General features: G+C 35.4%; 1 protein-coding gene across 9 annotated transcripts in view; it reads right to left on the bottom strand.

Annotated features, from left to right (window-relative positions):
* Positions 1–14,917, bottom strand: part of ROCK2 (Rho associated coiled-coil containing protein kinase 2) — a 142,179-nt gene that overhangs the window by 15,054 nt on the left and 112,208 nt on the right. For 7 of the 9 annotated variants that reach the window (XR_005987734.1, XM_041754467.1, XM_041754462.1 and 4 more), the window contains exons 19-28: positions 13,170–13,330; positions 12,601–12,785; positions 6,683–6,752; positions 5,863–5,966; positions 5,518–5,704; positions 2,870–2,963; positions 2,676–2,770; positions 1,701–1,880; positions 1,350–1,518; positions 823–999 (exon numbers count right to left, since the gene is read on the bottom strand). Coding sequence is in view for 8 of the 9 variants with exons in the window: in XM_041754467.1 (XP_041610401.1) it covers positions 823–999; positions 1,350–1,518; positions 1,701–1,880; positions 2,676–2,770; positions 2,870–2,963; positions 5,518–5,704; positions 5,863–5,966; positions 6,683–6,752; positions 12,601–12,785; positions 13,170–13,330 (1,422 nt within the window). In the remaining variant the exon portion in view is untranslated. The remainder of the gene's footprint in view (positions 1–822; positions 1,000–1,349; positions 1,519–1,700; positions 1,881–2,675; positions 2,771–2,869; positions 2,964–5,517; positions 5,705–5,862; positions 5,967–6,682; positions 6,753–12,600; positions 12,786–13,169; positions 13,331–14,917) is intronic. The other 2 variants (XM_041754461.1, XM_041754466.1) reach the window with 2 other exon arrangements.

The following is a 14,917-nucleotide window of genomic DNA, read 5'->3' as shown; positions in this document are numbered from 1 at the left end:
CGACCTTCTAGACTATGAACAGAAATGCTGTCATTAAAAACAGCCTATATGAAGTAACTGGCTGGACATGGTCCTACACCAACTTAAGGGACTGAATTAGATGATCTCCAACAAAATGAATAGACTCAATTTTATTGCTAAAATCTAAAACTTCAATTTGATTGGTTATTATATGCTGCTATATACCCGAGAAAGGTGACAACAATGTAAATAAATAACTATAGCTATTTCACTTTGTATTCAATTAGTAAGAGACTAAATTACCTTACATTCAACTGGTCATATACTAATTTCCTGTAGCATTTCCATTAGATGTGATCCGTACTTACATGGACTTGTAAGTTAAACAGTAATTTTGTTTTCCATCTAGATTCCTCATTTAAACTCTAAGTCCTTTCAGGGCAAAGACTGCGACAAACTGTCTTGAACTCAATGCTGACTAGCTAAGCACTTAGTGAAAACCTATATACATCCCACACATCCTCTCAAACAGTCTACATGCTTTTTTTTTGTACTGTCACTCTTAATATATGAAACTTCAGAAAGAATTTCTTATTGGCTAAATATGGATTATACAGGCAGTAAAACCATATGCTCTTAAATGACAGTGTTGACAAAATAAGTCTATCAAATGTAACAGCAATGCCAGGTACTAATACCTTTAAAAAAATTTTTGTTCATGCAGCATTTTCCTTTTAACTGAGGTCAGAACAATTTGTTAGAGTTAGTGAATATTAGTTAATGTTACAAAAAATTTGCAAAAAGACTGAAATTAAAGGTAATGGGGAAAACCCGAAAGGTGAAAGATTTTCAGGATATCACCTGTACCATTAGGTTCCGATGAAATAGGTAAGTAAGGCAAAGATTCTTCTTCTGAGTCAGAATCAGAGTCAAGAAGCATATGAGAACTGGAAGGCTTAGTGGCAATATTGAGAGAAGTAGAGGAACGCTGGTAGGTGAATGACATGGATTCCATAGTGCGTGATTGAGTGATATGAACTAAACACCCAACATAAAAGGAAGTAAGAATGCAAAAGAAGTTAAGAGAAAATAAAATAAAAATTTGAAAAAAGAGCTACCTATAGCATATAAAGAGCTAATTTAGGTAACTAAATATGTGGAATTTTCTTTAGCAATTTTTCACAAGAGTTTTTGTCAAAAATCAATAAATAACGTAAGTTTAAACAATCGTTTGAATCCCCACTCCGAGGAGTATGTTTTTTCTTAAAGAAATGACAAATATTTTTCTCAGGAGCAGTCAATCTCAGGGCGTAACATAATCAACTGCTTTATATTTAAGACAAAGGCTTTTAATAAAAATAACATAAGACCTGAAAATAAATCTGTACCTGGAAACCCATCATCTGCCTCAGCGTCCCCCGGTCCACTGCCTATACTGGAACTATCCAGACCAATATGCAAAGCCTGGAGCTGTGACCGCAGCTGCTCAATGTCACTATCTTTACTGTCCAGTGTCATCTGCAGTTCAATTCGAATCTGGCTCTCTTCAGCTATTTGCTACAAGAGATTAAATTACATTAAATTATTTGGATGCCATATACCTCATAATTTTTGTTAAATTCAATAACAATTATGAAGTAATAGAAATGTTCTAAAACCAATAAAATATATGCAAACATAAAAATACTTCTAATTCTTAAAAGGAAATCTTCAATCTAGAGTCCAAAAAGTATTCTTACAGCCTGCATTTCATTCAGTTCTTTCTGGTACTTGATCATCTGCTGGGTCAGTTTTTCACGTTCAGATTTAAGCTCCATATGTAGCTTCCGATTTTCTTTCTCTTTTCTCCGCACATCAGTGTCACTACCACGCTTGACAGGTTCTTTTCGATTCATGATCTCAGCCAACTTATTCACAGCCTTAAAAACATAAAAATAAGCATGTAGTCACGTAAAATAAAGCATATCGACGGTTCTTGGTAGTTTATCAAGAGCAAGTTATATGACCACTAATAATGTCCTTCCCTACACACACAGAGCAACAGAGAAACACTGTCTGTATTAAATTATACACTCCTTCCTTACTCCTTATCCTTCTCCAACCTTAATTAGCTTTCACTCATGTTTTCTGAGAAATGTAATTTAAAATGTTTACAGGTTGGATCTGATGTCACTTTCTATTACTTTTGAGTTTTTAGTTCCAAGAGAGACTTTTCTGAAGCAGATCCACTTTTATCCTGGAGGAAGAGAATTTGCATTGGCATCAGATAAGTAAAAAACAGTATGTCCAACCAGAGAACTGAGCATCTGGACCCACAAAGATTCATGCTGTATACACTACCATAGAGTTGGCAGAAGGATGGTCAATAATCAAAGGTGCCTTTACAGACTAACCCTTTTTCAGGCTAACCCTTTTTCAGGCTGTCAGCAAATGTTCACTCTCCGTATTTCTTAAAAGCAGAAAAATTTACCAGATGACAATAAAAAACTAAGAGGAAACGTGATTTCATATGGAAAAATTAAGGAAACCTGGAGTAAACATTGAACTAGACAATGTTAACCAAATCTAGCTGCTCTCAACTAGGCAAAAATCAAGGATAGTTCACAAATACCAATATACTCAATGTCTGCTACAGTCTGCAATGCTGGAAGTAGAATGTAAAGAGGGAAATGAAAAAAAATTTCAAAATCCTCTTTAGAGTTTATTACACCTACTTGAGTTTTCAGTGTTCTCTCTGTGAGCAGCTGCTTCTCAAACTGTGCTTTAATAGCAGCTGCACTGATCTCCTCATCCTTCAGCCGTGACAGCTCTGAAACACAGGGAAATGTCAAGATTATATTAATAACTATAGCAAATGACAAAACATTAAGCATATTTAAAATAAACCTTATTCTTTGTTAATACATACGTTCTTGTGCATCTTTCAATTTGTTATTTAATTCTTCTTTCTCATTTGCAAGATTGGCAACATCACTAGTTAGTGTCCTGTTCGTTTCTTCAAGCTAAAAAGTTTAAGTGGAAAAAAATCATATCCCAATTTACAAGGTCTATGTTATAAAGCAATCTTTCAAAAGGAAAAGAGACCAGAATGCTGCTAAAACTCTTATTTTTCTAAGCACATCTATTTCTATACTTTGTTGCTTTGTGGAACCTTATGGAACTTCACCCGAGGAGAATTTCGCTAACCATTTTGGCTTTCGTGTGCACCAGAAGCCAAAACCTGCCCCTTCTCTCAAAAACCCTTAGCAACATTTTTTTTTTTTAAGATTTTATTTATTTACTCATGAGACACACAGAAGGAGAGAGAGGCAGAGACATAGGCAAAGGGAGAGGCAGGCTCCCTGCAGGGAGCCCAATGCAGGACTCAATCCCAGAAGCCTGAGGATCACGACCTAAGCCAAAGGCAGACACTCAACCACTGAGCCACCCAGGTGCCCCTTAGCAGCATTTTTAATGAGAAAAATATTTAATAAACTAAAAACAAACAAACATTTTAACAAAGCTCTGCATTTTATCATGCAGAATAAACAAATTTTAAAATGGTAGTATTTCTTTCAGAACATTTTAAAACAAAATTTTACTAAAGAAGCTGACATCCTTGTTTACTCTCTCCAAATCCTACTCCTACTCTTTCCTTCTCACCCAAAATAAATTGAGAATTATGTGTTCATCCTTCCCATATGTGATTATATACTTTTGTTGCAAAAACATAAAAGAGTATGTAGTGTGGTTTTATGTGATTTTAAATTGTCCATAAGTATCACACTGTATCTTTCTGTATTTGCTTTCACTGGACATTGTATTAAAATTAACCTGTTGCCAGGGGATCCCTGGGTGGCTCAGTGGTTTAGCGCCTGCCTTTGGCCCAGGGCGTGATCCTGGAGTCCTGGAATCGAGTCCCACATCGGGCTCCTTGCATGGAGCCTGCTTCTCCCTCTGCCTGTGTCTCTGCCTCTCTCTCTCTGTGTCCCTCATGAATAAATAAATAAAATCTTAAAAAAAAAAAAAAAAAAAAATTTAAAAAAACTGTTGACATATAAAAATCTAATTCATTTTAACTGATACAGTAGTTCCATCTTCTACCTCTACCAATGATCCACTCATTCATCTGTATATAAGACATTTGAATTTTTGCTATTATAAACATAAACGCTGCTATGAAAATTATGCCTTAATTTCTCCAGCATATTTATCTTAACATAACATAGACTTTCTTTGGATTATGTGAATATTTAAACTGTCATATTTGGGATATTTAAAATACTTAAAATAATAAGTATTAAAAATTGCCATACTACTTACTGTACTATGCCATACTGCATCTACACTCCTCATAGTTGTATGAGAATGAGAATGTCATTTCCCATATATCCTTCGAACACTTTAAATTAGCCAGATACTGAATTTTGCCATTGTAATGAGTATGAAATGGTATTTCAAAGTTACTTTATCTAGCCCTTCTTAAAGAGTAGTTACGTTAAGCATCTGCTTATGTTTCTAGGGTTTTCTCTTTTGGCCAGTTTTCTGGATTGTTTAACTTTTTCTTAGTGAGCTTGAAGGAGTGCCACACGTGTTCCTGATACTAGTCCCTTGTTTAATGAATACATTACAAATATCTTCTCCTTATAATTTGTTTGTTGTCTTCTGTTGTCGTAAGTTTTGGATTTCATTCCAATTAAAATTTTTCTTTTTCATATTTGGGTCTTTAAGATAGCTAAAATGTATTTTTGTTAGTTGGAAAAGGTAAGGATCTTTTTTCTTCTCTATGTAAGAACAGAGTCATCAGGGACGCCTGGGTGGCTCAGTGGTTGAGCATCTGCCTTTGCTCAGGGTGTGGTTCTGGGATCGAGTCTTGCATTGAGCTCCCTGCAGGGAGTCGGCTTCTCCCTCTGCCTAGGTCTCCGCCTCTCTCTTGTCTCTCATGAATAAATAAAATCTTTATTAAAAAGAAAAAAAAGTAGAGTCATCCCAAACCATTTATTACACCTGAATCCTTTCCCACCAGTGTGTCTATTATTACCACTACTATCATATACCACATTCCTGTACATGCATGAATCTGGTTCTGGCCTCCCTACTCATCTCCACTGAACAGGATTAAATATCCTTATTCTAATACTACACTTTTTAACCACTATAGCAATTTAATGACAAATTCAATTACTTGGCATTTACTTCTCTTTTGAAATTTTCATTACAATTTTTTCAACCTGTATAAGAGTAACCTTCATGGTCATTTCAAGATTCTTTTCAACTAAACTTTAACCAAAAAAAAAAAAAAAAAAGACATACTAATCCTGCGTTTGGTATTTCCCCTTCACTTTATTTAGGTCTTTCACTCTGAATTTACCACCAGGTAGAGCCACCGGAAGCAGTTCTTTTTTGAGCCTCTTTCTGCCAAACTCTGAGAAGCTAATGGTCCAGTGGATTCAAAATTCTATAGCCAGCATATAAGATTTTTCATTTCTACCTGTAGTACTTCCCTAGTGCTTTTAAGGAAGACTGATGATATAGTAATTTAATTAAAACCAAAAAAGAACTAAAAATTTTACTTACAGATGCAATTGTAGCATCTTTTTCAGTGAGTTCCTGTTTGTGTCTAGCCATCATCTCTTTGATCTCAAGCTCCTTCATAATTTTCTCTTTTTCCAAATCAGAATACTGCTCTTCAGCAATTGAACGAGCCAGCTGCTCAGAATCTGCTTTGGTCAAGGTGATCTCCAGTTGAGCAGCCAAGGAATCCCTACATTTTAGTGATACATCATTTTAATATTCAATTTTCACTAGAAAGTCAAAGTTTTTGTCTAATGCACTTCATCAAATTCTTACTTGGAGTACAGCAGGCACTATTCTAGAAAAGCACATGACAATGAACAAAAGAGGTAAGGAACTTGTCTTTACCTTTCTTCCTGTAATTCCTGTTTCTTCTGCTGTAATTCTTTACAAAGTTTGGTCTTTTCTTCACATTCTTCTTTAAGTTCCCTCACCTGTGTTTTATAGAGGGTCTAAATAGCAAAACAGGAACAGAAACTTATCATTGCCGCTATCATCATCATCACTGATTCTATTTCTACATTCACAGTCTATCCAGACAAACAGTCAAGTTGGACACATACAAATATGTTCCTGAATAGTGAGTAATGTTCGGCCCTTGAGCAAATTAATAGTTGAATGAACTTTTCTGGTAATCAACCTATTAACTAGTAAAAGTTACACTAATAATTTAGAAGCTTGATTTTCAACTGGATATCAGATTGAAGTTTCTCATTAAACAGAGATTGGTAGGATAAATAAAGAGGCAAAGAAAAATATTACTAATTTAGATAAGAAAATTTTGTTGGCTTAAATGAAACACAGGTGACATTGCTACTTCATATCTTAAAACCGATCTGAAAAAGTACAAACATTTAAATGACAATTTTCTTTCTCTATGAAAATTCTACCTCAAAAAGCAATCTTTTTTGAATCACCTTCATAGGGTATGTGCTTAGGACCATTTTTCTAACAATGATGATAGATTTCTGTTAAGCTATCGTCATTTGCCCAGTTATTTCTTTTTATATGAATTGTGTGGTACAAAACATCTTATCCAAATCTCTGTCTAGTGTTTGCTATAAGAATCTATTCTAAAGACAAAAATTATTTCCCTAGTTCTACGGCAAAAAAACTATTTACATTCTACAAATACAGTAATTTTCAAATTAATGTATCTGGAACTTACTGAGAAATACTGCTCCGCTTCAAGCTGATCCTGAAGTTCTTTCATTTGCCCATCTGCATCTTGACGTTCTCTGTGGGGACATTGCAGCAAAGGTTCAAATAAGCTACACGCATAATAAACCAGCAACTCTTGAAATGTGGCCTAAGGCACAACTGGGCATCCCCAGGCCCTTAAAAAACCCAAAAGGTCAAATTATTTTCATAATACTAACCATTACTGTGTTGTTTTGTCTTGAATTCCCATTCTCTCACTAGTGTGTATGGGATTTTCTTGAAGTTATATAATTATGTCATCATTCCAACAGCTAATGAATGAAATTAGTGTTTGTATGCTCTTGTGTTTTAAAATTTTGTTTTAATTTCTAACACAAAAAATATCATTAGATATAACTCACATAAACAAAAATTGGGGGGGCTCTTGATAATTTTTCAGAGTATAAAGGGGTCTTAAAATCAGAGTGATTAAAGCGGGATACTAAATTATATATTCTCAAACATTTGATAGGATCAGCCATTTCTACCAACCAAGTAGGAGAATTAAGAGCATCTCAAAATTAGTTATTTTAGGATGAGTGAAAAATGACAAGAGAGTGGAAGGAGTGCTTATTTTCATGTTCATATGTAAATGATAACTGCACAGATCTGTACATTTTGTAAAAATTCACTGAGCTCTATATTTGTGTATTTTTTTTTCCTGTAAGTATATTCATCTTCAATAAAGAAATAAAATTAGGAGCACCTGGGTGGCTCTGTCAGTTAAGCATCTGCCTTTGGCCCAGGTCATGAACCCCAGGTCCTGGGATCGAGTTCCACATCAGGCTCCCTGGTCAGAAGAGAATCTGTTTCTCCCTCTCCCTTTGTGTGCTCTCTCTCAAATAAATAAATACAATCTTAAAAAATAATATAAAATAAAACTAAAAAAAAAAAAAAAAAAGTAAGTGGGCAGCCCAGGTGGCTCAGCGGTTTAGTGCCTGCCTTTGGCCCGGGGTGTGAACCTGGAGTCTCAGGATCGAGTCCCACATCAGGCTCCCTGCATGGAGCCTGCTTCTCCCTCTGCCTGTGTCTGCCTCTCTCTCTCTCTCTCTCTCTCTCTCTCCCTGCCTGTGTCTGCCTCTCTCTCTCTCTCTCTCTCTCTCTCTCTCTCTGTGTGTCTCTCAGGAATAAATAGATAAAACATTTTTTTTAAAAAAAGTTATCACTCAATATCACTTATCTGTGTTATATCTGTATTTTATTATTTAGGTGTGTATTATTAAAAATGATTCTTATTTTTGAGTCAAAAATGTGAATAATGCTAATTAATAATATATAAAAGGTCAATTTATTTATTTATTTATTTATTTATTTATTTATTTATTTATTTATTTATTTAAAATATTTTATTTACTCATTAGAGACACAGAAAGGCAGACAAAGACAGAGGGAAAAGCAGGCTCCATACAGGGAGCCTGATGCGGGACTTGATCCCAGGATCCCCATGTCACAATCTGAGCCAAAGGCAGATACTCAAGCACTGAGCCACCCAGGCACCCCATAAGGTCAATTTTTAAAATGATCTCATCATTATCAGCTAAGCCCATTTGTAGCAAAACCCAGTATATTTTTACTATCATGATCCTGAAAAACTGCTAGCATTCATTTATATACAACTTTAAAAATCTAACATTTATCAGGTATTTAAAAAAAAGTATTTTTCAAAAACTACCACACAGGGCAGCCCGGGTGGCTCAGCAGTTTAGCGCTGCCTTCAGCCCAGGGCCTGATTCTGGAGACCCGGGATCAAGTCCCGCGTCGGGCTCCCTGCATGGATCCTGCTTCTCCCTCTGCCTGTGTCTCTGCTTCTCTCTCTCTCTCTGTCTGTGTGTGTCTCTCAGGAATAAATAAATAAAATCTTAAAAAAAAAAATAACCACATAATATGCACATGGTTACAATTAAATAATATAGACAGCACAGAAAAAACTATAATGAAAGGTAGCAGTCTCCTTATCCACACCTCTTAACACCCTAATCCTATACCCCTAGAGGATTTTACTTTGTTCCATTTCTGCGTTTTGTTCTTTTGACAGTTACCTCCACGTCTCAGCTCATTTCTGGATATAAATTTAAAATATTTTTTATCAATTCTCTGCTGCCAGAGTAGGAAATCAGCTTTTAACATCCCTAACCTCTCCCCAAACCCCTGTAATATAGTTGTATCACTGGCTTTAGCCACATAACCACACCTCACTTCCTACTCCATCAACCATAAGCCACAACCTCCCCAGTTGGTGATGAGAACTGGAAAAGTCCCATCCTCTTATTTTTGAAATTTCATGAGAACATTTCTAAAAGTGAGTCTTTTTTCATTTATTTTCTGCTGAGTCCTTCAATCTAAAGACTTCTCTATAAGCTATGGGAAACAGTTTTCTATTATTTCTTTAATAACTTCCTCCACCTCAGTTTCTCTAGACTTCGTCTGGTGTCAAACTCCTGGGACAGTTTCTTGTGTCTTATCTATTTCCCTCATCATCTTCCATGTAATTTCCTCTTGTTCTACATTTGATGAAATTTCTTTGAATTTTTTAGTCTTTGACAACTCTTCCTATTCTGGCTGCCCTTTTTGCATTATTCCAGGTTCTTGTTTAATGGAAATAATATCTCTTAGAAGTTTTGATTAATACTAATTATTACCAGTAGGCTTTTTAAAAAAATTATGCCAAGGGGGTGGGGGTGAATGGGTGACGGGCACTGAAGGGGACACTTGACGGGATGAGCACTGGGTGTTATTCTATATGTTGGTAAATTGAACACCAATAAAAAATTTATTTAAAAAAATTATGCCTTTTATTTACTAATTTCTCTTCTTCCCTGACATATTTTTCATCTGGGGGTGTGTTTCCTTTTTCTTTATCATACTCTTTTTCTTTAGTACTGTTCAGGCTATCCCCAAATGCCTAGTGATATTTGGTTATTCACTTACAAATGAAGAGATAGAAATACCAATCTCTATGCATGTGGAAGAGGTTTTCTTTTTTTTTTTTAAGATTTATTTGTTTGTTTGTTTATGAATGATAGAAAGAGAGAGAGAAAGAGAGAGAGAGAGAGGCAGGCAGAGACACAGGCAGAGGGAGAAGCAGGCTCCATGCCAGGAGCCCGATGCGGGACTCTATCCCGGAACTCCAGGATCGCGCCCTGGGCCAAAGGCAGGCGCCAAATCACTGAGCCACCCAGGGATCCCTGGAAGAGTTTTTCTAACTGGTAAGTTTCATTTTAAGATGAGAGCTTAAAAAGCCAGCATTAAGCAGAGAGATCCCTAAAAGGCAAAATAAGAATAACTGGACTCCATACTAGCAGTTCTAATAACCTACAGAGGGTAAACCTAACTTTTTTGAAGGACTGCTTTGTAGGAACCCAAGTAGTGGTAGTGCCTAGCCTGAGACATTTCTGTAAGGGCTGGTAGGAAGAGTAGGACCAGCATATTATTCCATTTATAGCATCACATCTTACTCCACCCCTTCAAGGTACTTGAATACTAAAACATTTTCTTCTCCACTAATATCCTATTTCATATATATTCCTGGCTGTTGCTTCCTTTGCTCTACGTCATTCGTGAGGTTTCCACTTGCTACTACCTCATTAACGAAATAAACTTCTTCTCTTCCAACCCATTGTAACTCTTGATATGGATTTATGCATTTAAAAAACTCCTTTACTAAAGTTTTATTGGAATCTTGGAAAGAAGAAAAGATATATATGTTAACCATTTTGAAATTAAAGCCTACATAGTATTTCATATGTAAATTCCCATGGCGTGTATATATTACTTTATCCTGGTATTCCAATTACTTATGTACCCATCTTACCTCTCCCTAAGGAGTGACTTCTGATAAGATGCTACTAAGATTCTTAAAGGTAGGAAATGTATTCATCTTTGAATCTCCCACAGTGACTATGAGTGCCTTATACATTACAGGTAAGCTTTCATTCATGCAACATTTGAGAATATACTATGTAGAAGACATTAATCAGGGGTTGAAGAGAACAAAACATAAAAAAAGATGGTTGCAAAAAAAAAAAAAAAAGATGGTTGCCTTTCAGTGAACTTATAATGTACTAGGTTAAGACAGCAAATTTGAGTTCTTTCAGGAGAAAGGTTTAGGAACTTAGGGATTAAGAAACAACAGATCCATATGTACCTGCAAAGAAAACAAGGGGCATTTATACTAAGTACTATAAATTTGGTATAAACAGTATAATTAGAACAAGAGAGTTAAGAATCTAGATGTTTAATCTGCTCTTACATTCATATAACCACTATGGTCAGAAATAGATACTGTGGATACTAGAGATACTATGGAGAATATCTATTCAGTCAGGTTGTTTTAAAGATACACAGCTTGCTTGTATTCTTGATCAGAACTAGGCCAATGAATTCTAACCCAGAACTTAGGGTACTTTCTGAAATTGGGGTCTAGAAAAGTCAAATCAGAGGCTCTCCAAATAAATGAAGTTATAAAATATATCTCTAGGATTTGTCCTTCTTGAAAGATGTTTTCTGTTAAATGGAAAAAGCTAGGTCTAAAATAAGAGAATAATAAAGCTTATATATACGAAAACAAAACAAAAGATAAAATAAAGATATCAAAATATCATTCAAGTTTCAAGTTCTAATTTTCAAAAGTTGAAATCTCATCAAGTTTAAGAGTCTAGGCTTACCCCAGGCAACAGATCAGCAAAAAGAACAAAATCTTTTTGAACATCCATCCTATCTATTGAACATAGATAGTGTCAATACAGGAATGCTTGACCATCCTTTCCTAAGTAGTATCAAGTTTACTGATCTGTCACAGGTATGTAAAAAGCAAGCAATTAGCAATGATGATAAGAGAGGAACAGCTGTAGTAGTACAGTAGTATTAACAGTAATAGCTGTACTAGTAATGGCCCTTACTGTTTATTATGTGCTAGATGCTGTAAATAAATCATTGTTATCCTTCCAGAATGCCTAACAAGGAAGCTCTTACTACCCCTTTTTGTAGGTCTTATGATAAAAGGCTCAAAGAGGGGGTGCCTGGATAGCTCAGTTAGTTAAGTATCCAACTCCTGATTTCAGCTCAGGGTATGACCTTGGGTTCATGGGACTGAGCCATGCATTGGGACTCTGTACTCAGTGTAGAATCTGCTTGAGTATATTCTCCCTCTGATCCGCTCCTCCCAACTCATGTTCTCTTGGTCTAAAATAAACAAACAAATCTTAAAAAAAAAAAAAAAAAAAAGATAAAAGGCTCAGAGAGATTAAATATTTTGCCCAATGCTGGTCAGCTAGTATGGAATGGGACTAGAATTCATACCTCAATCTATATGCAAAGCCTATGCTCTTTCCAAATAACTGGGATTCAAAATGACCTTTGATCATGACTGGGAAAAAGTGATTCTACTACTAATGACCGAATGGGACAAACTTTAACAGTATATTTATTGTACACTTCAAAGGATTCTAAACTATGTTTTCTATTTTCTAAGCAAATAAAACAGACTACTAAAGTATAACATAAAAAATGATTTAAAAATTTGTATGGTGTTTGCTAACAATCAAACATTTCCAAGTCCCAGAAACTGAAGGAACAAACAAAAAAGCACATGGACAAAGTGTGAAGAGCTTGAAGTGAAAATGTCAGTTTCTTCTACTCCAACAGCAACATTGTATCATTTTATGTAGAAGTAGTAGTGAAGTAGAAGTAGTAAATAATTGTTGGGGAAGTAAATATAATCTTGAAGGAGGACAGTGGCACTCCATACATTAATTATACAGAAAAATAGAGCAAATGTGGTCAAGAATATGACATGATCAAAAGAAAATTCCCAGGTAAATAAAAATTAAGGTAATTTACATATGGATAGTTGTACATATTAATAAAACTTTGTCTCAATTTACTTACTTCCGAAGTTCAGCATTCTGCTTTTCCAAGCTCATTTTCATTTCCATGAGATGATTATTCTCTTGTTTTAACTGTTTTTCTGACATTTTTAGTGTGTTAACTTGCTGTGTTTGCATCTTCAAGTCATTTTGTGTAAGGCAGCGCTTCTGAGTTTCCTGCTCTATTTTTAATGTCAAGTTTCTAACCTAAAAAATAAATGGTCTACTTAGTAAAATATAAGTCATTATTTGATCGCTCTTATCAATGAAGCTTGTAGCAAATATGATCATGCAAAACAGACTTTTGCCCTTAGGCAGTTAATTTATTGCACGGTAAAGTATTTTTTGTACTTCTGATGTCCTCATTTTTAAATAAAATATAGTCTTTAAGGTAAAAAATAACTTTAAAATTTTTAAATTGTGATTCATCATTGGGCATATCAGCTAAATTCAGTAAAATTAAACATCACAGAAAGCTATTTTATAAGAAAAAAATTTTTAATTATGAAACCATCATTACAGATAAACCTACGTTGACTATGAATTCAGTACACAGGTCTATTATTACTCATTATTAAACTTAATACTCACATCCTCATTTAGCACATCTTTCTGTTTAAGGAGTTCATTTATTTTCTGCTGTGACTGCTTGAGGTCACAGTCAAATAAAGAGCATCTTTTCTCAGCTTCCAGCAATAGATTCTCCACCTTCTGTTTTAACGTCCTTTCCTCTGAGAGCTTCTTCTCCATTTCTATTGCCACAAAAATGGACACAATCATGTATCCACAAACAAAAGAAGCATATGAAATACATGGCACAGTGCTATAAACATTATAGTAAATGATGCTAGCTTAAAAACATTTTTAAAATTTCCAATTTAATATTTTCATCACCCTTGCTAATGTGTTTGAAATGTCAACCGTTTCATGCTTGGAAATCAGGCATTTATTTCATCTGCATTGTGGAAAAAGCTACCGCACTGCAATATTACATTCATTCCAACGGAAATAAAATAATTCTGCCATCACTGATGGTTCTAAAATAGACATCTTTTTGATAAAGATTTATTTCATTTCCCTGATACTCTGTTCCTCTTGGTGTCACTCTTCTTCTTCTTTTTTTTTTTTTTTTTTTAAAGATTTTATTTATTTATTCATAGAGACACAGCTAGAGAGAGAGGCAGAGACACAGGCAGAGGGAGAAACAGGCACCATGCAGGGAGCTGGATGTGGGACTCGATCCTGGGTCTCCAGGATCACGCCCTGGGCTGCAGGCGGCGCTAAACCGCTGCGCTACTGGGGCTGCCCTGGTGTCACTCTTTTTACCCTAAAACATTCCACATAGATTTTATGACGTCTATAGCTCTTTCCATATTACCATATTACTATGCAGAGGAGGGCAATTATATTTTGGGGAAATGGTAAAGGGACAAACTTCCTGAGGTTAAACCCTGACTCTGACACATCCCAACTATTTGCCTGGGCAAGTTAATTAACCTCTCTGAGGCTCAATCTCATCTCTAAAATGGTAATAGTAATACCCATCCTCCCTCACAGGGATGTTATGAAGGTTCTCAGTTAATATTTGTGTGGCACTTAAATGCTGCCTGGCATATGAAAAGCATTTGGTGAGTGCTCACTATTTAAGAAGAATGTTTAATGATCTGAGGAAAATGTTCACAGTATTACTTTAAAAGAAAAAAAGCAAAACAGGGCAGCCCAGGTGGCTCAGCGGTTTAAGCAACGCCTTCAGCCCAGGGCCTGATCCTGGAGACCCAGGATCGAGTCCCACGTCGGGCTCCCTGCATGGAGCCTGCTTCTCCCTCTGTCTCTCTCTCTCTCATGAATAAATAAATAAAAATCTTTAAAAAAAAAAAAAAGGCAAAAAAAAAAAATAAAAAAAAAAAAATAAAAGGCAAAACAGTATAAAAATTTCAGAAAATATACAAAATATCATCCTGATTAGTAAGGGTCAACCTTTACTTACTTTATACTTTCTTGTATTTTCTAAGTGATTTCTAATAACTTGTTTTATTGATCAGAAAAAGCTTTTAAAAGCCTTTTTATATATTTAAAAAGATTTTATTTATTAGAGAGGGAGTGCACACAAGTAGAAAGGAGGGGCAGAGGGAGAGGGAGGTGGAGAAGCGGACTCCCTGCTGAGCAGGGAGCAGCATGGTTCAATCCCAAGACCCCAGGATCATGACCTGAGCCTAAGGCAGATACTTAACCGACTGAGCCACTCAGGTGCCCCTTAAAAGCCTTTTGAAAAGCAGGCAAAGTTTCGTCTAAGCAAGTGATTTCATATTAAAATCTCAGTTATTACCATTAAAGGATTA

This window comes from Vulpes lagopus, chromosome 5 (genome assembly GCF_018345385.1).
Source record: "Vulpes lagopus strain Blue_001 chromosome 5, ASM1834538v1, whole genome shotgun sequence".
Classification (NCBI taxonomy): Eukaryota; Metazoa; Chordata; class Mammalia; order Carnivora; family Canidae; genus Vulpes; species Vulpes lagopus.
Note: the sequence above shows the minus strand (reverse complement) of the source record. Positions and strands in the feature narration are given on the sequence as shown.